General features: G+C 40.7%; 1 protein-coding gene across 1 annotated transcript in view; it reads right to left on the bottom strand.

Annotated features, from left to right (window-relative positions):
* Nucleotides 1-2,147: 2,147 nt before the first annotated feature.
* LOC149007759 (LRR repeats and ubiquitin-like domain-containing protein At2g30105) overlaps nucleotides 2,148-23,569 on the bottom strand; it is a 29,826-nt gene continuing 8,404 nt past the window's right edge. Inside the window, exons 9-15 of the mRNA XM_089164710.1 lie at nucleotides 19,719-19,838; nucleotides 19,325-19,615; nucleotides 9,941-10,078; nucleotides 9,381-9,429; nucleotides 9,173-9,283; nucleotides 3,197-3,316; nucleotides 2,148-3,024 (exon numbers count right to left, since the gene is read on the bottom strand). Coding sequence (XP_089020836.1) covers nucleotides 19,505-19,615; nucleotides 19,719-19,838 — 231 coding nt within the window. The 3' untranslated portion in view covers nucleotides 2,148-3,024; nucleotides 3,197-3,316; nucleotides 9,173-9,283; ... (1 more) ...; nucleotides 9,941-10,078; nucleotides 19,325-19,504. The remainder of the gene's footprint in view (nucleotides 3,025-3,196; nucleotides 3,317-9,172; nucleotides 9,284-9,380; nucleotides 9,430-9,940; nucleotides 10,079-19,324; nucleotides 19,616-19,718; nucleotides 19,839-23,569) is intronic.

The following is a 23,569-nucleotide window of genomic DNA, read 5'->3' as shown; positions in this document are numbered from 1 at the left end:
CCCTCATTCTCCCGAATAAAATAGAACAACATTCAGGACAAGAGGTTTCTACTCTCTCCTTGGTCCGGACGAACGATGAGACTACATATGATGGCAAAACTCCCTTATCTCCCCGAACGAAGTAGAATAATGTGTGGGATAAGACGGTCTTGACCCGACTATTGGGATTGTCTTCAACTCATACAAGCACAAACAGATACATCTCTCACTCTTAACCTAACTTTCTCTACATTACATACATCTATCCTCGGGACAAGCCCCGATACCCCCCTTCAATCATGGATAACCAATATTCTCTCAGAAACTTGGCAGCTCTTGAAGGGGGATTGTATAAGAATGATCTTTTAAGATAAGAACCGAGAAAGACAAATACACCCGACAGCTTGACTTCCTTGCTATCCCATGCATTGTAAACAACAATCGGGATAGGGGGCTTATGATATGGAAGTTTCCTACCCGACCGGGTCAGACCCGGCTGGGGCTCCACATCCAGTCAATTCCCTCATGATACGGGTTTCATACCCGAACGGGTCATACCCGGTTGGGGCTCCATATTCACTCGGGAAAGGAGCCGACTAGCTTGATCAAGGCACGATGAACACTCGACTAATATGACAACCATTCTCAATGAGGAAAGTCAACTCCTTTGCTGATCGAGTGGGATCAACGATAGGAGGGCGTGCTCTCAGAAGAAACGGCAGCCACCGTCGGGTAGACTTACCATATACATAAAAGGTAACATGAACGCTATATGAGGAGGGACCTACCCCTCCGGTAAGTATCCAATACATTCTGAACTTCGTCTTGTGTTCTCTTGGCATGAGACCTTAGATTGTTCACTGCCTGACTTAGCCATCCGAGGCGGTTGCCCGGTAATCTAGCCAGCCCACGTCTAACTCTTTTTGTAGGACTCATCGTCTTAAGCTCAAAGGAGGCTCAGTCGGGTGCATCATCAACATAACTGATACGCATCACGTTGGGTTTCCTAACCACACACGTGGTTGTGTGGTAAATCAATTGAGGATGACGTGTTGTTTACTCTTCTCGTTTTTCAAAAACCATCTGATTTTTATATGTATGCATGGTACAGAGCAATTAATGCACTTTATCTCAATTTTCCCTTTTTATATTCAAACGAAATGAATGGCAGAAGTCATAAATGAATTTTACATTCTTTCAGCGAGATTTCGCCGTTTCGCTGGTTTCGGCAACCAGCGAACCGGCGATTCTCGCCGAAACTTCGTTCCTTGCTTGGATGGTCCAGTTAGCACAAATCTCCTCCAAGCTTGACATGTCGAATATGAGAATTAATCTTTCTGACCAATTGGCTCTTGTAAGTGTTAGTGTCGGCTTGACATGGTAGGCTATGTACGTAGCCAACAATTTGGCAAGTGCGTCACCTGAGATAAATGTGGTGTCAAGTCAACATACTCATATTGGGTATGAGCTTGGGGATCCCCGAGTTGACCGGCTTTCCTCATAACCCTCTCCAGGTGCCCCAAATGCCTAGAATCAAAGTTTTCATCATCAAGAAAAGTGCTCAAGAGGTCTGATCACACGTTCCTTGATCATCGGCCTTCTTTACATCACCACTGGTGTTTTGAAGTCCAAGGTTGAATCCCCCAGACTTGAGGATCGCCCTTGCGCTTTGATTGTTTTCCAAGCTTGATCATGGGCTTGGGTCGAGCCCCCGGTCCACTATGGGGTTTTCTAGTTGGAAATTGTGCACCCAATTGGGCCACCAGTTTGAGAACGAACTAAGGTACTTGATGCAAAATGGTACAACATGTGAACCTCTTTACATTTCTTTAGCTAATGGGGGAACTACTAGCTGCTATATTGATTTCTTGTTTTGATAAGAGAACAATTCCAAAAGAAATGAGAGACTGCGGATGCAGATCCAACCACTTTGTTTCCCTAAAAAGTCCTAGATGTTTTTACCATCAGAAGGGGATATAGAATATTTACTACATGAACAAACAAATATGAACTTAAAAGAGCATCTTATACCTCCTGAAATGCCTAAGATCAGAAACTTAGGTTGTGTTTGGTTCGTATTTAATAGCTGGGTGAAAAAGAGAAGGAATAACAGCAAAAAAAAAACAAAAAAAAAAACAAACAAACATAAGCTGTTGTGTTGTAATGGTTTATCCACGGAAAAGGTAACAAGAAAAATAAGATAATGATTCAGAAAATTTTACAAATATTCTATTAAAATCTATATCTTAATTAGAAACCTAGGTTGTGATTGGTTCGTATTTAATAGCTGGGTGAAAAAGAGAAGGAATAACAGGAAAAAAATATCTGAAAAAAAAAGGAATAAAAAATAAGCTGTTGTGTTTTTATGTTTTATCCACGGAAAAGGGAACAAGAAAAATAAGATGTGAACCCCATCACAAGATTCGCTCTAGACATGAATGATTTTTTAAGAAAAAACACTACTTTGAATGCACTTTCAAGTCATTTTCACTAGCAAAAAGAACTTCAAGATCATCAAAAGAATTTTCACCACCGTTGTTATTCGAGGCGACATGAAATGTACAACCAATTCAAAATCCCTACGAAACAAAGGATTTTCTTTCTTTTGTTTATACACATTTTGTAACAACCATACAATACACAACCAAAAAACTAACAACAAATTTTATTCAGACATTGTTCAAATGTTCTATGAAAACTTCTGCCTAAAAGTTCGCCTCAAAAAAAAATTCTGGTGAAAATTCCATCCTACCATTATGAACAAGACGAAGAATGTTTTCCAGTCCATAGTAGGCTCTCCAACTTTTCATGCAATTCAACAATTCACTTCATCAATAACATTCGCGGGCATCCTCTACCGGTCCCAAGTTGATGTGGAGCAATCGTATTGATGCCTGATTCACTAGGTCGGCAACAATCATAAAAAAAGGCTCTCAGCTCTTATCGGCACCGTTCATCAAATTCAGCACCGAACCGAAGTCCCATATCCAATTGCTTCTGATCTCTTAAGCGGCGACGCTCATCGAAATCTTGCCATCCTTCCAACTGCAGTCAATGTGATCTCATAATCAAGTGTATGAAAAAAAAATATATATATATATATATATATATATATATATATATATATATATATATATATATATATATATATATATATATATATATATATATATATTATGATGCATTCAAACAAATTAAACAGACATCAAGCTCCTACCTGGTGAAGAATATCCGTTGTCATTTCAGTGTAATGGACATCAAGTGCTGAGAGCTTGGTACATGACTTGAATAATGTAGAAGGGAGAGCTTTGAGCCCATTATTTCTGAGGTTCATAGTCTACACCATGCAAGCAATAATTATTTTACCTTATCAACCATGATGGCAGAAAATACAGTTGTATAAGATCGCTCAATAATACAATCCATGAAGATTCTCAGTAAGAAATCTGACCACACAAAATTTAACCAAGTCCAATTGGAAGACTAGCCATGTCAATTTCTGGAAATCTGACCGTGTTTCCGGGAGGAAAGCAACAGCCCCATCCAAGGGATGATTTTAGAAGGTACTGCCCACAAAATATCTCCCACAAAAAAATGAGGAAATTTTGTGAGGTTCCAACCCTTACCTTACCTTCCCATTGCAACAAATCAAGCTGAAGGAAATGACTTTCCTCACATTTTCTCACACAATCATCAAGCAACCCCAAACAGCTTCAAAAGCTTCAACTGAAATTAGGCCCTGGACCTCACCTTCTTTAGCAAGTTTACACAATTGGCATCTGCCCCATAATTTATTCATGATGGGATGAGAAAAGCAACTGAAACAATATATACCAAGGGCAAACAACAGCAATTCCAGAATAATTTTGGAATGATATTGGCCACAAAATGATTCTCCAATAAATGTGGCTAAATTTGTGATACAAATCCCTATCCCCACTTTGTAAGCACAACCAAACAACTCCTCACTTTTCTCCTTCCCAACCATCCTGGGAATGCAACGAAACACAATAATGAGTTTCTACTATTTGCATGTATAGAAAACATCAATGAAACCAGAAATGCAGCAATGGAATGAACACCAGCAAAAGAGAAAATCAAATAGGTCAGTCAAAACAAATCTGATTAAGAGGAAACTCTGATTAAATATTCAACTCAGGCAGATAAACAGAACTGCAAAGTATGATTTGCACCCAGCAGATGGATCTAAATACGACGGAATTTTGCTGGGCACCACAACAAAGACATGCTATTGAATCCCCAAGCATAGATGTCAGTATGTCACAGTGTCTAGGTTAGGCGTCCGAGGAGGAAAGAAAAACAAGGCAACACCACAGCACCGCCAAAGTGCCCGACACCTAAGCAACGCCTTGAAAACTATGTTCCCAACACCACCCTTGAATCCACTAGAACCAACACACTTGAATCCAAAGACAACTGAGAAGCTCCGTCTCCCTTACACAATTGGTTGAAACGTCTGTATAATCCTTTTACAAGATTGTACAAAAGAATGCCATACTAACTAAAGACTGAAAAGAAAAGGCTGGAGTCAACCACAGAGACTAACAAAAATCCCAACTGTGTGCTTAACCAAAATGATTGGGGGAGTTCCTGCCATGCGTACAGTATTGACCCGTCTTAGTATTTGATTTTAGTGGCCATTTTGACCAAGGACACCTGAAATTTTAGGAGGAATGTGGGGCAAGTGGTGATTTGGCATTGAAACCTAGGTTGGTAATGAGTGACAGTGTATCTCTTATTCAGCAAAATATTAAACCAAGATGAAAAGACTTAGGGAAATATCTCCTTTAAGTTCGACTACATCTACTACACAATATTGCCATACGAGCTTAGATGAGTCTCGAAACCTGAATATTTGCAAATTCTGAAGAAATTTCAATCTTGGCAACAATTTTCCAACATTCCCTAATTTCAGATTTGGAACTTGGTATCATAAGGGGAAAAGTATAATGTTTTGATTATTTTGAAATTTCAACACTTAAACCAATGGTCTTGTTCTGGTCATTTTGGCAAAGTAACGTATATTTCATATTTCGCATGTCATGTCATTTCTAGGCCCCATCAAGACCAAGTATTTCTATGATCATGGCATAGTAAGATCGTGATGAAACTAAACAATTGAAACTACTGACCAAAGTAAGGCTGGACTCATAAAAGGTCCCAACAATTTAATCTCATATAAAATCCAGTAATCAAGACTTAAAACTAGACCCCACAACTTAGTAAGCCAGCTATTAAAAACTGGTTCCGAAATGAACCACGAATCAATATGGCTTTTTTTCCTTTATCTCAACTGGCTGGAGTTCATCATACCAACTCAAGAGAGCACTCTTGAAAGTGGATCCTAATCAATGTCTCCTTTCAAAAGGTCATACATTTTGAATTGTGCATAGAACTTGAAACAAAAATGAGATACGAAAAGAAGATAAAAAAGATTTGATCGAGAGTCATTAAACCAAGTGAGCTGGCTGAAAACATTAATTTAGCATGATGCCCCTAGGAAATGGTAAATAATTTTTTGCTAGAAATGCTGGTCGCTGCCCCCATCAAACTTAAAAAGTACTCTCCAGATTTAGTTTATGCAATTTCATTGTTCCATCTCTCTTCTCCAGTAAGAGGCCGGCACCTATACCTTAAGCCTTCCCTGGTAGCACAAATACTTTCCACGCAGCAACTCAGTAGAAAACAAAATTATGTGGATTGGTATCACCAAGGTCCCCCTGTTCATATCAATTTTGGACCAAACAGGTTTACCAAATGGCAACACAGCTTTGAAATTCAGGACAATAGAAGAAAACACAGTAGGGGTCACAGTGCCACAGATTTGCATGGACATACTTGGTTATGCAAGCAAATACAAGTGGTATTCAGTTAAACTACACGCTGAAACTACATACATGGCTAATCCCTCCCTTCACCATAGGTCTCTCTCCTTCTACTTCTCTTTCTCTAGTTTTTCTCTCATTATACACATCCTTAAATAAGATTTACTGTTATTAAGGAGGTAGTAGGAACTAGCATACTGAAGATGATTGCTAGTAGGAACTAAGAACTCCTACTCTTCTATCTTGACATACTGAAATAAGAAAAAAGAGTCCCAGCCGGATTCTAATAGCTCTCTGTTTAGCCAGTGCTTAGCTCAGCTCCAGATATTGAAAAGAAAAGACCACCATGGTACATCTTTCTTCCAAAAACCAGACCACACGCTTTACTAATATAATAGAAGGTAAGACAAAAGCAAGGGTCACTCTGAGATGAAGGAAGGCATGCTCCGATTTTATAAGATAATATGCTACCACCTGCCACTTTGGTGACCTTGCTTGATGAGTTATGGCTAGGTGCACTCACAAACCACAGGAGGACCAAAAGCCCAAAGGAGCGAAGCTCATTTCTCTTCCAGGGTCAATAAAAATTGGGTTGGCCCATTAGAAGCTCAGCTCCTTTGGGAACAAGCTTCAGAATCAACAAAGCTTTGTAGAACAAATGAATCATCCAACAGTGTCACAGCCCCACATTTTGTTCTTAACGATGGAGAAATAGAATGGAATTCTTCACGAATTTCAAGATAAAATGATAAAAAAGATTCTCTATAGCCTCCTTGTTTTGAGATGGCTCTGGGCTTGACAACAGTAATAAATGACAATAAAAGTTGGCTTACTCCCAATCTAAAGCCAAAGAGCATCTTGATCAACTTACTAGCTACCGTATAACTCATAAGGCTTAACATCAAGGGATTTCTATGGCTTGAAGAAACTTTCTCATGCTTCAGTCTTTTCTGCTTTGCAGTTTACGGTTGGATTACCAGAAACTCTCAGTAACTTATGGAACACAAACAGATCAGAGTATGTTTGCCTTTTTAATTGTTGGGATGGTATGGGATGCCATGATTGTCAATGACTCCTTTGCTGCATAGATATTTCTGTTTACTTCCCCGATTTTCAGCAAAATACAAAAGAGGAGTTGCATTGCTGCCCAGAAGGTTATTTTTGGGACGGACATGCCTAGAAGTGTTTACCAGATGACATCTCATTATTTTGGAATGTGAATGGAAAATATAAGTTTATCAACTTTCGATCTAGCCTATCAGATTTAAGAGCAAATATTCAATATCCGTAGATGGAAGCAGCTTTTAGGGCAAAACTAAGGTTCTTTAAAACGTTCGGGTGAGGCTTCTAGGGTTTTCTTGCGCTCAGACTTGGATCAAACGTAGGGTCGTGTGCCTATGTTATGCACATCAAGTGTGGGGAATTTCTAAAGGTTAATTAGGGAGATAAGGAAGTTCAAATTTTAGGGTTAGGCTATTTGTTTTAAGGATCAGATCGGTGTAGGCCTGATGGAAAGTACTGCCCTTTGGGTTGCCCTTTGGATCAAGTGCTAATATAGGTTAGGTGGATGGGGGGCTGTAATTTGGTAAGGTTTTGATGGTGGAATAGGGAGATATGGGATTTCTGGTTTGTGACAATGGAGAAGAGATCAAATGGAGTAGGGTTTCAAATAGAAATAAAAGTGGAAGAGGAAAAGGGGATGGGGGTAGCTGGCTGCCACTTGGATGCTGGAGCCCTAAATGATGCTGTGGAGGAGCCAGAATGGAATGAATGCAGGCTAGAATCCACAGCCAAGAGGATCCTAGCTTGTCTTAACAAGAAACTCACACCCATGAACTTAGGAGATTCCTTGCCAGGGCCAGAATACTATTCTCGATGGAACAGCAGAGAAAAAACATCAAAAGGGCTGAACAGCTTGAATTTTTTTTTTTATTTTTTTTACATGAACCGGTATATGATCCACAATGGTGTGCTACCTATAGCCTTACTACAATAGACGAAATTCTAACGAAAATAGAAGTATGCGAACTTGATCTATGTTTCTAACTAACTAAGAACTGAAATTAGAAACTGTAAAATCGAAGTTCTAATTAGACCAGAACTGACTAGGGTATAATAACTGCACCCATATTAGAATCCCATCATGGGGTTTACTAATAATAATCCTAATTGTATCAAATAAATAAAATCTGGGCAGAATTACCATACTACCCTTACACAGCCAAAGTTAACAAGTACTGAGAGCCCAAAACACTAAGTAAAGCTGCCATGCTCCTTGTGTAGTGCTGCTGTGCAGCAAACCTAGGGTATCCCTTGAGCCCTGGCCTTCCACTCTTCCAGTTAGGGGACTTACTTCACCTTTCCAGAGAATAATTTTGCTACCCTAATGATCTGATGGTTAGGCACTTCCCCCTAGAATGATCTGGAGTCCGGACATTATTGATTTAGGTGACAAATTGTTCAATATCATCTCACCTAAAAGCTAAAACTGATAGAAAAGGGTGGCATGAATGTATCAAGAGTCCCTTGCAGGTAGAGGCAAAAATCACATGTCCTTGCATGTGCAAAATCACATGGCACCTAGGAAGAAGACATGACAGGAATAAAAAGACATTTCCATGGACTTCTCAATGGTTGAACACATGATCTCCCTACTCCAGAACCATATTTGATACCATTTCACCTAAAAACTCAAATTGATAAGGAGGGCAGCATAAATGTGTACATCATCAAAAACCAGTAAAAGAATAACTGTCCATGTATAAAGTAGCATTCTTATACCATGGAACCAATCTAGACTGGAGACGAAGATGTCTTCAGCATATAGTTGTTGCATTATGTTTAATGTTATAGTTTTTCACGCTATTTACAGATACAATGTTCAGGGTCAGGCCTTGGCACAACGATTAGTGGACCATAGTAGTAGCCTGCGATCAAGGCATCAGAACAGTCCCTCAGCAAACTTGTCGGAGAGGGGCATAGGAATGGTCCACCCCCCCCCCCGGGGGGGAAGCCTTCAACACCACGATTGCCCTTATTTAGTGTAGAATGATATCTCGATGTGGCAATCATTAATATTATCATGCTACCAGCATGGTTAATCCTACCCTTGCACTGGCATGAACTCATGGATCCCTTTTGCATCTTTTCATAATCATCTTCCTCAGTAAACAACACACAAAAGCAAGAGCTAATCTATACAAGATATAAACGCCATTTAGGTAGGAATGGCTTACACTATCTATATCTATATAGTTTCCACTAAGATGGAAATAGGAACCCTTAAGGGACCAAAAGGAAAAGAAAACAAAGAAAAACAGAAATCAGTTGAGAATAGGAAGACATACTTTGAGTTTGTGTAAATCTCCAATTGTCTCAGGCAGCCCCACTAGAAGGTTCAATGAAAGATCAATCTGCAGTACACCAGAACCCCTCTAACATGTAAGACTACACCTGTTCTGGAATATAAAAAATTAGTTTACAACTGCAAGAGCCTGAAACTAAAAGGAACATTAAAGTTACAAACTGTCAAAATCTTGAACAACATAATATCACCTGAATTAGAGATCTGCAGTTTTCTATACTTGAAGGCACAGAGCTTAACCTTCCAATGCACAAAAAATAATGTCAAATAATATCACAAGAAATAAATATATAAAAGATATGGTTGCCATTGACAGCTTAAATAGAACAATTTGTAGTCTTAAATTAGACCTTAAGCCTAGGATGATTTACTAAAATTACTATGAGTCACAGGACACCTAAAATCATTGTGAAAAGTGAAAACTCATGGTATGTTTGTTACTAGCACAACATATAAAACAGACATGTCCTGTATTGAAGTCTTCTTTCAAATGAAGTGGAGGAGAAAAAGCAATTTCAACATGCAACGTAAAACCATACGCCTCATGACAATTTATACATAAAAAAAAAGGAAGTCTACAAGCCGTGGGTTGTGGGTATTGGTGCAATGCAAGTTTTCTACATGTAAAAATTCCAAGTGTCAATTTAACTGTGCCTAAATGAGTTAAGAACATAACCTATACTAAGAGCAAATAGCAATAGCGCACAAAGAAAATTAAAATAAATTAATTACATATGAAGGAAAATGGTACCTATTGTTGCTTGCGAATAAAAATTCAAGTTGAGTAAGAAGTTCTATTTCAATTGGCAAGCTTGTCAACTTGTTATTAGCAATATGAAGTTGCGTAAGAGAAGTCAAAGCACCCAATGAAGATGGCAAATTGGTTAAACTGCAGAGATAAAACAATGCCAAATGTTAGTCCACAATTATGCATGACTTAACAAGAAATGCACAATCATATGGTGCCCAACAACTTAAGCTTCATAGTAACCAAACAAGGTATCAAAGAATAATCTATTATTTTCCAGGTTCTTGATACTTTGCCGGAAGAGCACAAAGATCACAAACAAATGGTGATAAGCAAAGTATATTGGCATACTATCAACTAAAGATCAAGAGACATAATTCTTGTAGTATACTGATGGCTCAAAAGTGTGAATCGCTCTCAAAAAGAATTTCTTTTCAGGAAGTAACTAGGTTAATTAATCAAGGCTCCATTTGTGGGGACCTAGGTGGGGTGGAAAAATGCTAATGTGGCACCTCAAAATTCCATCCCAGCCTTGTTTAGTTAATTTAAGATGGTGAAGTCACAAAAGCTTAACTGAAAAGGGGGGGAAAAAGTCACAAAGGCTAGGGGATCAATGATTCAATATAAATTGCTTTGTCTAATGATGTAGCACTTCAAATCCCACCCCTTTTCTATCCATGTCCTACCAAATCACGGGAATTTTGGTTACCGTACTCAACATTTCCAGCCCAACTCACCATTAGAATTCATTGAAACCTAATCCACTTCACCCCCATGTCCTACACTTGATCCACCTTGCCTCCATTTAACCATCATAAACCCTGGTTTTCCCAACAGAAAGTCCTGAGGTTAATTGGCTCCTAGTTGATCCATTTCAATATATGGCTACAACAACATCATAAGTTTTATGTGGTTCCATCATGAACATCTCAATCTAAACACTTGCAGCCCTGCAGCAATGTAAATCTGCCACTATGCACCTGGTCCAAATTCTTTTTATTCAAACCAATTGATTTCTATCCCATATAGAGGTACTGTAAGGCAGAAATCAGGTGGATTTACTACCAAGGCTAATAAAGGAGGCCAATCAGTCATTCATTGTTGGTCAGTTGACCAATCTGTCGACCAAAGGAAAACAGCAACTCAACTCTTGCTCGTTTCGCTTCGTTTGATCTCCGATTTGATTGTTTCCTTCTCTAATGTTACTTATATGTTATCTAGGGTTCAAGCACTAAGTTGGGGACTATTCTAAGTGGTATTTGCTATTATTCTCGATTCGATTAAGGTAAGGACAGTTATACCCATATGACATGGACTATGTGTTTATTCAATGATGATTGGCAACTCGATATACCTTGCTTATCAATTCTATTTAGACATCATAAGACTACTGTAGTTGTCTTTTAACAGTAGTAATATGTTTAATTACTCTTGTATATCATGTCTACTTAATTATTGTTATTTACATTACACATGAATTATGCGATGTTATGATATGACTTTCAATATGATGATGTATCATGTATGTGTGATATGATGAATTGAGAATGTGATTGAATAAGTATAATTTGGGATTGAGGAATGTCCTACTGACATTTCTGTCCTTGGACATCGGAGGGAATAGTATGGGATGTTCTCCGAAGGTGTCCATCAACACTTTCCCGGATTATTGGATGACATATACAGGACTTGTCTAGGTGTATGGCTAGGATGTCCTTGTCATATCAAACCCGAATCGGAAGGGCATTGAGACCGAACGACCTGTGGTAGTAGTATGGTTTGATGGGCGCTCAAGACCGATAACCAACCCGTGAGAGGACATAAATCATATTACGGGTACCCGAAAGGGGCCATTGTTGGTAGGGTTGCAAATAGTCAGACTTGGGCTCACGGGCGCTCGAAGATCGGTGAGTCATATCCGTGAGGGGACGTGAGAACTTCCCGTCTACTATTTATGGATGACCAATGGGGTTGATAAGTCCGGTGAGTAATATCCATGACTCTAGTGTGAAGGATACCGGAAAGGATCGCCCAGGGTGAGGAATGGACGTATCTGGATCTGACATGGTATGACTGAGTAGATGACTTGCATTGGGTTAGGCTTACTTGTGACATGCGCCAATACTTATTCCAATGGTGATGTGAGAGAGTGGTGACCTAAACCCCAGCCATGGAATTGTCCGAGATGGATGCAGGACCCAATTCACACCGGAGAACCCAAGATACCTGGATGGTTAAGGGAAGAGCGATTTGAGACCTACCCAAGGAAGTATGGTGCTATGACTTAAAGCATGTCTACCATAGAGACTAGCATATGTAGAGTTAGAATCATAATTGCATCATTTGTCTCATATCATTTGCATCATGTTATGACTTGTATCATATGGTTTATGTACTATGGATTAACTGCCTTGCTGAGTTCCTTTGAACTCATTCCTTTCTGTGCATTTGCTTTGTTAGACTATTCTACAGGTTTTGAAGAGTCCGATGGCACGTCCTTCGAAGCACCCGTTGATGAGCCACACTACCCTCAGGGTAGTGGCTACTATGAAGATTATTGTGAGGGTACCGAAGAGGACTATGCTGCACACCAAGATTAGCCCGACACTGGTGTTGGAGCAGTTGTACTGGACTTCGGATATCTACACCTATAAGGATGTGTTTTATGTGACCAAAGAAACATTTGTTTGATGTTACATTTTGGAATCTCCTTTAAACTCGGACCTGTAATTTAACTTTCTTGGATATACTCATTAGATGTGATTTGTAAACTTTAACTTGATTTTGCTACTTTCCGCTGCCATGTGAGGAAGTGACTTTTGATCACTCTCTCTCTTCTTTTTGGATTCTATATATATCTTGGTATCATCTTTATTCCGCGCTCTGATTATCTGTTTTATCTTATTCATGATTCTTTATTATATGCTTAAACCATGATTTTTATCGTTCATGATTGTGTTATCGCGTATGTGGGAGGCATGGTTGCTCGATACTTGATCTTCGGAACTGTGGATCACATACCCGGGTATGCCCGATGGGGTACCGGCTGGGTGGATGTGACATCATGTACCGATCAAAAGCCATGAATTTACCAACGAGTTGACGCCTGTCTTGGATTGTCACACGCATCCTGTCTCGGACACCTCAGTCGATCTTCAAGGAGGGGCTTGCGGGAACGTTCTCTTCAGCAGAAGGCCCGACCAAACCATCATTGGACACATTAGTGTCAACAATGGTGTCGGTCGGGGATCCCTTGGCTTCTTCTTCGGGAAGTGATTTCTCCGGGCCATCATCCTCAGCCTCTTCCTCGGACTCTCCCTCGCCCTCGTCTTCGCCTTCTGCCTCTTTTTCATCTTCCTCCTCAACTTCTTCCTCGGGTTGAGCCCGAGGTCGGGGGTCAATATATTCCATGGCATCAGGGAACGGGGTATCAGGAAGTTCGGGAAGGTCTTCTGGCCGGGGAAGCTAGAGTTCATCGTATAACTTGGGATCTAGAAGCTTATGTAGTCTCTCGGGATGGGGAAGTTGCGTCTGCTGAAGGGTCATCTTGAAGGCTTGACGAACACCTCTCTTAAAGGAGGGAGTAGAAATGGCAATTGCCAAATCTTTGAACTCCTGGGACTCAAAGTAATCCTCCAACACCTCCCGCCTAAAAGTTCTTGCTCCCGAGGCCTTCAACTCCCCCAGCTCTCTCCTCAGTTGAGCATTGTTCTCTCTTTCCTCAACCGAAAGAGCCTCAGAAGTCTTCAGATCCGCAGCAGTCTTCCCGAGCTTCTTATCGAGATCACTGACCTTCCCTTTGTATTTGCCTTTGCTTTTGGAAAGGTCGTCTCTCTCCTTCTTCAGCTTGGCCAATCTCCCTTCGACCTCCAATTTTTTCTCCACTTGACCAGCCCGAACGTTCGCTTTTTGATGAAGCTGTTCGGCCAGCGCTAACTGGTTAGCCTGGTCCCGAGCTCTACCCAGAGACTCGGCAAAGATGTGGACCGCCTCGGCTACGTACCTGAAGAAGAAACATTAGGCAACCGGCAACAAAAAGAGAAAGAAGAACGGGATAGAACCGAAAGAACTTTACCTGTATCCTTCAGTAAAAAATTCTCTATTGGGGAGATTCTTCAAATACTCCCGATTAGCATCTTCAGTGGCATTGTTCAGCCACTGCTCGGCATGAACCGAGTCAACAAAAACCGAGCTAAACTCGGGATTGCCAGCGGTAGTCGAAGGCTCGACTTCCTGTTCGAGTTCGTAGATACGAACCTTCTTTGGGGGAGGACGAGGAGCCACCTCCGCTTTTCTTTTCTCACCTCCCGAGGAAGGTGCTTTTTTCTTCAAACTCTTTTCAGTTCCGATTGAGGCAGCCGCCACAGAAGATTGGCCTTTGGCCACAGAGGTCTTAACCGGGACAGAACCCCGAGGCAAGGGTCTTTGTTTTTAGAACCCCGGAAGCTGAAGCCTTAGTATTCGTCACAGGCTTCCTCCTCCGGGCCTCGTCCATTCCCTCGAGCGTTGCAGCCATCAGTTCCTCGTCAGAGATGTTCTTGGCCACTGCAAGACAGAGAGATATAATCAGGTTAGAACAGGGAATACAAAGTAAAGTCAAAAGAAACAAAAGCTTACCCGGGGAGAAGCCCCACAGTTGAAGCACTGCATTATATTCCATGGAATAACCATGGACTGCAAAATCATCCCCTTCCACTTGCTTAATGATCCGGACCCTTTCTTCTTCGTCGGGATCCAAGTCGACAGGGGTGTTTAGGAGATCAATGTCATCCTTGGATACCTCTTGGAATTGTGTAAGGAAAGGCTCGGGAGCATGGTGGGAGATCTCGTGAGATCTCGCCGAGATCTCGCGAGATATCTCGGTTTTTTCATAAACCGAGACGAGATCAAGGGCGAGATCTGCGAGATGGGATATCTCGCTCGAGATCTCGCCATATCTCGCCATATCTCGCCCCAAATCTCGCCATATCTCGCTGGAACTCCCAATTTTTACCAAATTTTTTGTAGATTTCAGCCAAAGTTTCACTTGCAACTACTCTTAGCACATCTACAACATCAAAGAAAGCTCAATCATCCTCTACTTGTCTTATGAACTTATGCGTTAATGACTTATATAAAACTTCTAACGGTTGTATACTTTTATCATTCTATTCTTGAAAGTTAAGATTGTAATACTCATATGAATGTTATCTTGATGACATTTAAGTTATTTGATGTATTTGATACACATGATTTTCATTTATATGCCTTAAGGTTTTATATTACATGTTATATAACCTTGCATTCTCTAATCCTACAGCATTAATGGTTTTATATTATATGTTATATAACCTTGCATTCTCTAATCCTACAGCATTTCGGTTTCACAATATGGGTAGACTTAGAAATCATACTTAGGGCTGTTTTCTCACAAATCCAAGCCCACTAGTGTGTTCAAAAGGCATCAAATAGGTTAAAAACCAAGTTTTAGCCTAATTGGGACCTTAAAACCCACCGAGATGGGCTACCGAGTTGACGCCCAAAAAATGGCATATCTCGACCGAGATCTCGCCGAGATGGTCGAGATCTCGGTTTTTCATGGTAGCGAGATCTCGCTCGAGAGCGAGATCTCCCACCATGCTCGGGAGCAGGGGGTCTAAAGAAAAGAAAAAATTCCCTCCACTTCTTGGTTGTGGACGGGAGGGAATCCTTCAAAATAAATTTTCCTTGGAAAGAAGAATAAACCCTTTTTGATAGAAAGAACCAGCCACGCTGGGTATGAGGGTGCAAAGAATAAAAATGATGAAACATGCCAAAGGTCGGGAAAACTACTAAGGCATGGCAGAAACCAACGAACCCGATCATGATACGCCAATTGTTCGGGCTCAAGTTGGACGGGCTAAGCATGTAGTGTCCTAAGAAATCTACAAGAAGATAATGCAAAGGAAGGCGCAAGCCCCCGATGAAAGCATCATAATACAGAGGATAGAAGCCTCTCGGGGGATTATTCGCCCTTTGAGTATCAGTCGGGAGGACAACTTGATACCCCTTGGGTATACCAAAACTTGACTTAAACCTATCTAAGTCTTTTGAAAAAAGGGAGCAAAGATAAAATTCAGGTTCCGAAGAGGTTTGAACGAAATCGATGTGCCAAGGGATTAAAGGCTTGGATTTCGTCAGCGCCAAGGCATCCTAATCAAAGGATTTCTTGTCGGGCTTACAAGGAATAGTCCCCCGAAAGCCACTAGGATGCTGGAATGGAGGACGAGGTGGGGCTTTCCTAGAAGGAAAAGAAACTCAGGACGAGGTCGAAGCTTTAAGAACTAAGAAGGTTGGGGAGAAGAAGCTGAAGGATCCCGAGAGGTGGCTGTAGATTCAGGCCTCAAGGCACTCTGGGCGAAGGGGTTGCCAGAATTAAAAGCTGCAGAAGACTTGGATCATCCCGATGTTCCTCATCTCGGGATTCAACGCTAGGAGCTTCATGCACTTGAGCCTGCTCAGCTTGGGCGCGGCCTGATATTCCCACCACGGTCACTCCGAACTCCTCAGAATCCGGCATCATCAGAGGGCCATCACGAGAGCTCACGCCGAAGCCTGATAATTCCCTATCCTTACGGTTCATCTCCCGAATCTCCTCAAGAATCCTGAGGGTCATCATCAAAGGGCCATGGAAGAAAGAAAGAACTTAAGTAAAGACTGAAGATCTCGGGAGCGAGCTTTTCATCGTCAACGAGTGAAAGACTACTTATAAAGGTCCTTCGGGAGATCCCCGGTCAAGTTAAATCTCTTTGTCTGATCGTTGTCACCTTCACTCGCATATCCTTCGGTGCAACATTCGGCGCTTCTTTTCCCGATAGATTGGGACAGGAACCTTAGGCTGATGCCTAAAACCTCTCAAACAGATACATCTCTCACTCTTAACCTAACTTTCTCTACATTACATACATCTATCCTCGGGACAAGCCCCGATACCCCCCTTCAATCATGGATAACCAGTATTCTCTCAGAAACTTGGTAGCTCTTGAAGGGGGAATGTATAAGAAGGATCTTTTAAGATAAGAACCGAGAAAGACAAATACACCCGACAGCTTGACTTCCTTGCTATCCCACGCGTTGTAAACAACGATCGGGATAGGGGGCTTATGATACGGAAGTTTCCTACCCGACCGGGTCAGACCCGGCTGGGGCTCCACATCCGGTCGGTTCCCTCATGATACGGGTTTCATACCCGAACGGGTCATACCCGATTGGGGATCCATATTCACTCGAGAAAGGAGCCGACTAGCTTGATCAAGGCGCGATGAACACTCGACTAATATGACAACCATTCTCAATGAGGAAAGTCAATTCCTTTGCTGATCGAGTGGGATCGACGATAGGAGGGCGTGATCTCAGGAGAAACGGCAGCCACCGTCGGGTAGACTTACCATATACATAAAAGGTAACATGAACGCTATAAGAGGAGGGACCTACCCCTCCGGTAAGTATCCAATACATTCTGAACTTCGTCTTGTGTTCTCTTGGCACGAGACCTTAGATTGTTCACTGCCCGACTTAGCCATCCGAGGCAGTGGCCCGGTAATCTAGCCGGTCCACGTCTAACTCTTTTTGTAGGACTCATCGTCTTAAGCTCAAAGGAGGCTCAATCGGGTGCATCATCAACATAACTGATACGCATCACGTTGGGTTTCCTAACCACACACGTGGTTGTGTGGTAAATCAATTGAGGATGACGTGCTATTTACTCTTCTCGTTTTTCAAAAACCATCTGATTTTTATATGTATGCATGGTACAGAGCAATTAATGCACTTTATCTCAATTTTCCCTTTTGTATATTCAAACGAAATGAATGGCAGAAGTCATAAATGAATTTTACATTCTTTTGGCGAAATCTCGGCGAGATTTCGCCGTTTCACTGGTTTCAGCAACCAGCAAACCGGCGATTCTCGCCGAAACTTCGTTCCTTGCTTGGATGGTCCAGTTAGCACAAATCTCCTCCAAGCTTGACATGTCGGATATGAGAATTAATCTTTCTAACCAATTGGCTCTTGTAAGTGTTAGTGTCAGCTTGACATGGCAGGCTATGTACGTAGCCAACAATTTGGCAGGTGCGTCACCCGAGATAAATGTGGTGTCAAGTCAACATACTCATATTGGGTACGAGCTTGGGGATCCCCGAGTTGACTGGCTTTCCTCATAACCCTCTCCATGTGCCCCAAATGCCTAGAACCAAAGTTTTCATCGTCAAGAAAAGTGCTCAAGAGGTCTGATCACACATTCCAGATCATCGGCCTTCTTTACATCACCACTGGTGTTTTGAGGTCCAAGGTTGAATCCCCCAGACTTGAGGATCGCCCTTGCGCTTTGATTGTTTTCCAAGCTTGATCATGGGCTTGGGTCGAGCCCCCGGTCCACTATGGGGTTTTCTAGTTGGAAATTGTGCACCCAATTGGGCCACCAGTTTGAGAACGAACTAAGGTACTTGATGCAAAATGGTACAACATGTGAACCTCTTTACATTTCTTTAGCTAATGGGGGAACTACTAGCTGCTATATTGATTTCTTGTTTTGATAAGAGAACAATTCCAAAAGAAATGAGAGACCGCGGATGCAGATCCAACCACTTTGTTTCCCTAAAAAGTCCTAGATGTTTTTACCATCAGAAGGGGAGATAGAATCTTTACTACATGAACAAACAAATATGAACTTAAAAGACCATCTTTGTCTTATACCTCCTGAAATGCCTAAGATCAGAAACTTAGGTTGTGTTTGGTTCGTATTTAATAGCTGGGCGAAAAAGAGAAGGAATAACAGCAAAAAAAAAAGAAGGAATAAAACATAAGCTGTTGTGTTGTATGGTTTATCCATGGAAAAGGGAACAAGAAAAATAAGATAATGATTCAGAAAATTTTACAAATATTCTATTAAAATCTATATCTTAATTAGAAACCTAGGTTGTGATAGCTGGGTGAAAAAGAGAAGGAATAACAGGAAAAAGAAAAAATATCTGAAAAAAAAAAGGAATAAAAAATAAGCTGTTGTGTTTTTATGGTTTATCCACGGAAAAGGGAACAAGAAAAATAAGATGTGAACCCCATCACAAGATAGATTTCTTAAGAAAAAACACTACTTTGAATGCACTTTCACTAGCAAAAAGAACTTCAAGATCGTCAAAAGAATTTCCATCACCGTTGTTATTCAAGGCGACATGAAATGTACAACCAATTGAAAATCCCTACGAAACAAAGGATTTTCTTTCTTTTGTTTATACACATTTTGCGACAACCATACAATACACAACCTAAAAACTAACAACAAATTTCATTCAGACATGTTCAAATGTTCTATGAAAACTTCTGCCTAAAAGTTCACCACCAAAAAAAATTCTGGCGAAAATTCCATCCTACCATTATGAACAAGACGAAGAATGTTTTCCAGTCCATAGTAGGCTCTCCAACTTTTGATGCAATTCAACAACTCACTTCATCAATAACATTCGCGGGCATCCTCTACCGGTCCCAAGTTGATGTGGAGCAATTGTATGATGCCTGATTCACTAGGTCAGCAACAATCATAGAAAAAGGCTCTCAGCTCTTATCAGCACGTTCATCAAATTCAGCACCGAACCGAACTCCTATATTTAATTGCTTCTGATCTCTTAAGCGGCGACGCTCATCGAAATCTTGCCATCCTTCCAACTGCAGTCAATGTGATCTCATAATCAAGTGCATGAAAATATATATATATATATATATATATTATGATGCATTCAAACAAATTAAACAGACATCAAGCTCCTACCTGGTGCAGAATATCCGTTGTGATTTCAGTGTAACGGACATCAAGTGCTGAGAGCTCAGTACATGACTTGAATAATGTAGAAGGGAGAGCTTTGAGCCCATTATTTCTGAGGTTCATAGTCTACACCATGCAAGCAATAATTATTTTACCTTATCAACCATGATGGCAGAAAATACAGTTGTATAAGATCGCTCAATAATACAATCCATGAAAATTCTCAGTAAGAAATCTGACCACACAAAATTTAACCAAGTCCAATTGGAAGACTAGCCATGTCCCAAAATTTCTGGAAATCTGACCGTGTTTCCGAGAGGAAAGCAACAGCCCCATCCAAGGGATGATTTTAGAAGCTACTGCCCACAAAATATCTCCCACAAAAAAATGAGGAAATTTTGTGAGGTTCCAACCCTTACCTTACCTTCCCATTGCAACAAATCAAGCTGAAGGAAATGACTTTCCTCACATTTTCTCACACAATCATCAAGCAACCCCAAACAGCTTCAAAAGCTTCAACTGAAAATAGGCCCTGGACCTCACCTTCTTTAGCAAGTTTACACAATTGGCATCTGCCCCATAATTTATTCATGATGGGATGAGAAAAGCAACTGAAACAATATATACCAAGGGAAAACAACAGCAATTCCAGAATAATTTTGGAATGATATTGGCCACAAAATGATTCTCCAATAAATGTGGCTAAATTTGTGATACAAATCCCTATCCCCACTTTGTAAGCACAACCAAACAACTCCTCACTTTTCTCCTTCCCAACCATCCTGGGAATGCAACAAAACACAATAATGAGTTTCTACTATTTACATGTATAGAAAACATCAATGAAACCAGAAATGCAGCAATGGAATGAACACCAGCAAAAGAGAAAATCAAATAGGTCAGTCAAAACAAATCTGATTAAGAGGAAACTCTGATTAAATATTCAACTCAGGCAGATAAACAGACCTGCAAAGTATGATTTGCACCCAGCAGATGGATCTAAATACGACGGAATTTTGCTGGGCACCACAACAAAGACATGCTACTGAATCCCCAAGCATAGATGTCAGTATGTCACAGTGTCTAGGTTAGGCGTTCGAGGAGGAAAGAAAAACAAGGCAACACCACAGCACCACCAAAGTGCCCGACACCTAGGCAATGCCTTGAAAACTATGTTCCCAACACCACCCTTGAATCCACTAGAGCCAACACACTTGAATCCAAAGACAACTGAGAAGCTCCGTCTCCCTTACACAATTGGTTGAAACGTCTGTATAATCCTTTTACAAGATTGTACAAAAGAATGCCATACTAACTGAAGACCGAAAAGAAAAGGCTGGAGTCAACCACAGAGACTAACAAAAATCCCAACTGCGTGCTTAACCAAAATGATTGGGGGAGTTCCTGCCATCCGTACAGTATTAACCCGTCTTAGTATTTGATTTTAGTGGCCATTTTGACCAAGAACACCTGAAATTTTAGGAGGAATGTGGGGCAAGTGGTGATTTGGCATTGAAACCTAGGTTGGTAATGAGTATAATGTTTTGATTATTTTGAAATTTCAACACTTAAACCAATGGTCTTGTTCTGGTCATTTTGGCAAAGTAACGTATATTTCGTATTTCGCATGTCATGTCATTTCTAGGCCCATCAAGACCAAGTATTTCTATGATCATGGCATAGTAAGATCGTGATGAAACTAAACAATTGAAACTACTGACCAAAGTAAGGCTGGACTCTTAAAAGATCCCAACAATTTAATCTCATATAAAATCCAGTAATCAAGACTTAAAACTAGACCCCACAACTTAGTAAGCCAGCTATTAAAAACTGGTTCCGAAATGAACCACGAATCAATATGGCTTTTTTTTCCCTTCTCTCAACTGGCTGGAGTTTATCATACCAACTCAAGAGAGCACTCTTAAAAGTGGATCCTAATCAATGTCTCTTTTCAAAAGGTCATACATTTTGAATTGTGCATAGAACTTGAAACAAAAATGAGATACGAAAAGAAGATAAAAAAGATTTGATCGAGATTCATTAAACCAAGTGAGCTGGCTGAAAACATTAATTTAGCATGATGCCCCTAGGAAATGGTAAATAATTTTTTGCTAGAAATGGTGGTCGCTGACCCCATCAAACTTAAAAAGTACTCTCCAGATTTAGTTTATGCAATTTCATTGTTGCATCTCTCTTCTCCAGTAAGAGGCCAGCACCTACACCTTAAGCCTTCCCTGGTAGCCCAAATACTTTCCACGCGGCAACTCAGTAGAAAACAAAATTATGTGGATTGGTATCCCCAAGGTCCCCCTGTTCATATCAATTTCAGCCCAAACAGGTTTACCAAATGGCAACACAGCTTTGAAAATCAGGACAATAGAAGAAAACACAGTAGGGGTCACAGTGCCACAGATTGCATGGACATACTTGGTTATGCAAGCTAATACATGTGGTATTCAGTTAAACTACACGCTGAAACTACATACATGGCTAATCCCTCCCTTCACCATAGGTCTCTCACCTTCTACTTCTCTTTCTCTAGTTTTTCTCTCATTATACACATCCTTAAATAAGATTTACTGTTATTAAGGAGGTAGTAGGAACTAGCATACTGAAGATGATTGCTAGTAGGAACTAAGAACTCCTACTCTTCTATCTTGACATACTGAAATAAGAAAAAACAGTCCCAGCCGGATTCTAATAGCTCTCTGTTTAGCCAGTGCTTAGCTCAGCTCCAGATATTGACAAGAAAAGACCACCACGGTACATCTTTCTTCCAAAAACCAGACCACACGCTTTACTATCATAATAGAAGGTAAGACAAAAGCAAGGGTCACTCTGAGATGAAGGCAGGCATGCTCTGATTTTATAAGATAATATGCTACCACCTGCCACTTTGGTGACCTCGCTTGATGAGTTACGGCTAGGTGCACTCACAAACCACAGGAGGACCAAAAGCCCAGAGGAGCGAAGATCATTCTCTTCCAGGGTCAATAAAAATTGGGTTGGCCCATCAGAAGCTCAGCTCCTTTGGGAACAAGCTTCAGAATCAACAACGATTTGTAGAACAAATGAATCATCCAACAGTGTCACAGCCCCACATTTTGTTCTTAACGATGGAGAAATAGAATGGAATTCTTCACGAAGTTCAAGATAAAATGATAAAAAAAGATTCTCTATAGCCTTCTTGTTTTGAGATGGCTCTGGGCTCGACAACAGTAATAAATGACAATAAAAGTTGGCCTACTCCCAATCTAAAGCCAAAGAGCATCTTGATCAACTTACTAGCTACCGTATAACTCACAAGGCTTAACATCAAGGGATTTCTATGGGCTTACAGAAACTTTCTCATGCTTCAGTCTTTTCTGCTTTGCAGTTTACGGTTGGATTACCAGAAACTCTCAGTAACTTATGGAACACAAACAGATCAGAGTATGTTTGCCTTTTGAATTGCTGGGATGGTTTGGGATGCCATGATTGTCAATGACTCCTTCGCTGCATAGATGTTTCTGTTTACTTCCCCGATTTTCAGCAAAATACAAAGAGGAGTTGCATTGCTGCCCAGAAGGTTATTTTTGGGACGGACATGCCTAGAAGTGTTTACCAGATGACATCTCATTATTTTGGAATGTGAATGGAAAATATAAGTTTATCAACTTTCGATCTAGCCTATCAGATGTAAGAGCAAATATTCAATATCCGTAGATGGAACCAGCTTTTAGGGCAAAACTAAGGTTCTTTAAAACGTTCGGGTGAGGCTTCTAGGGTTTTCTTGCGCTCAAACTTGGATCAAACATAGGGTCATGTGCCTATGTTATGCACATCAAGTGTGGGAATTTCTAAAGGTTAATTAGGGA

This window comes from Hakea prostrata, chromosome 8, assembly GCF_041222555.1.
Source record: "Hakea prostrata isolate BN-2017 chromosome 8, UWA_Hpros_2, whole genome shotgun sequence".
NCBI classification, from domain to species: domain Eukaryota; kingdom Viridiplantae; phylum Streptophyta; class Magnoliopsida; order Proteales; family Proteaceae; genus Hakea; species Hakea prostrata.
This window is presented reverse-complemented; position numbering and strand designations above follow the sequence as displayed.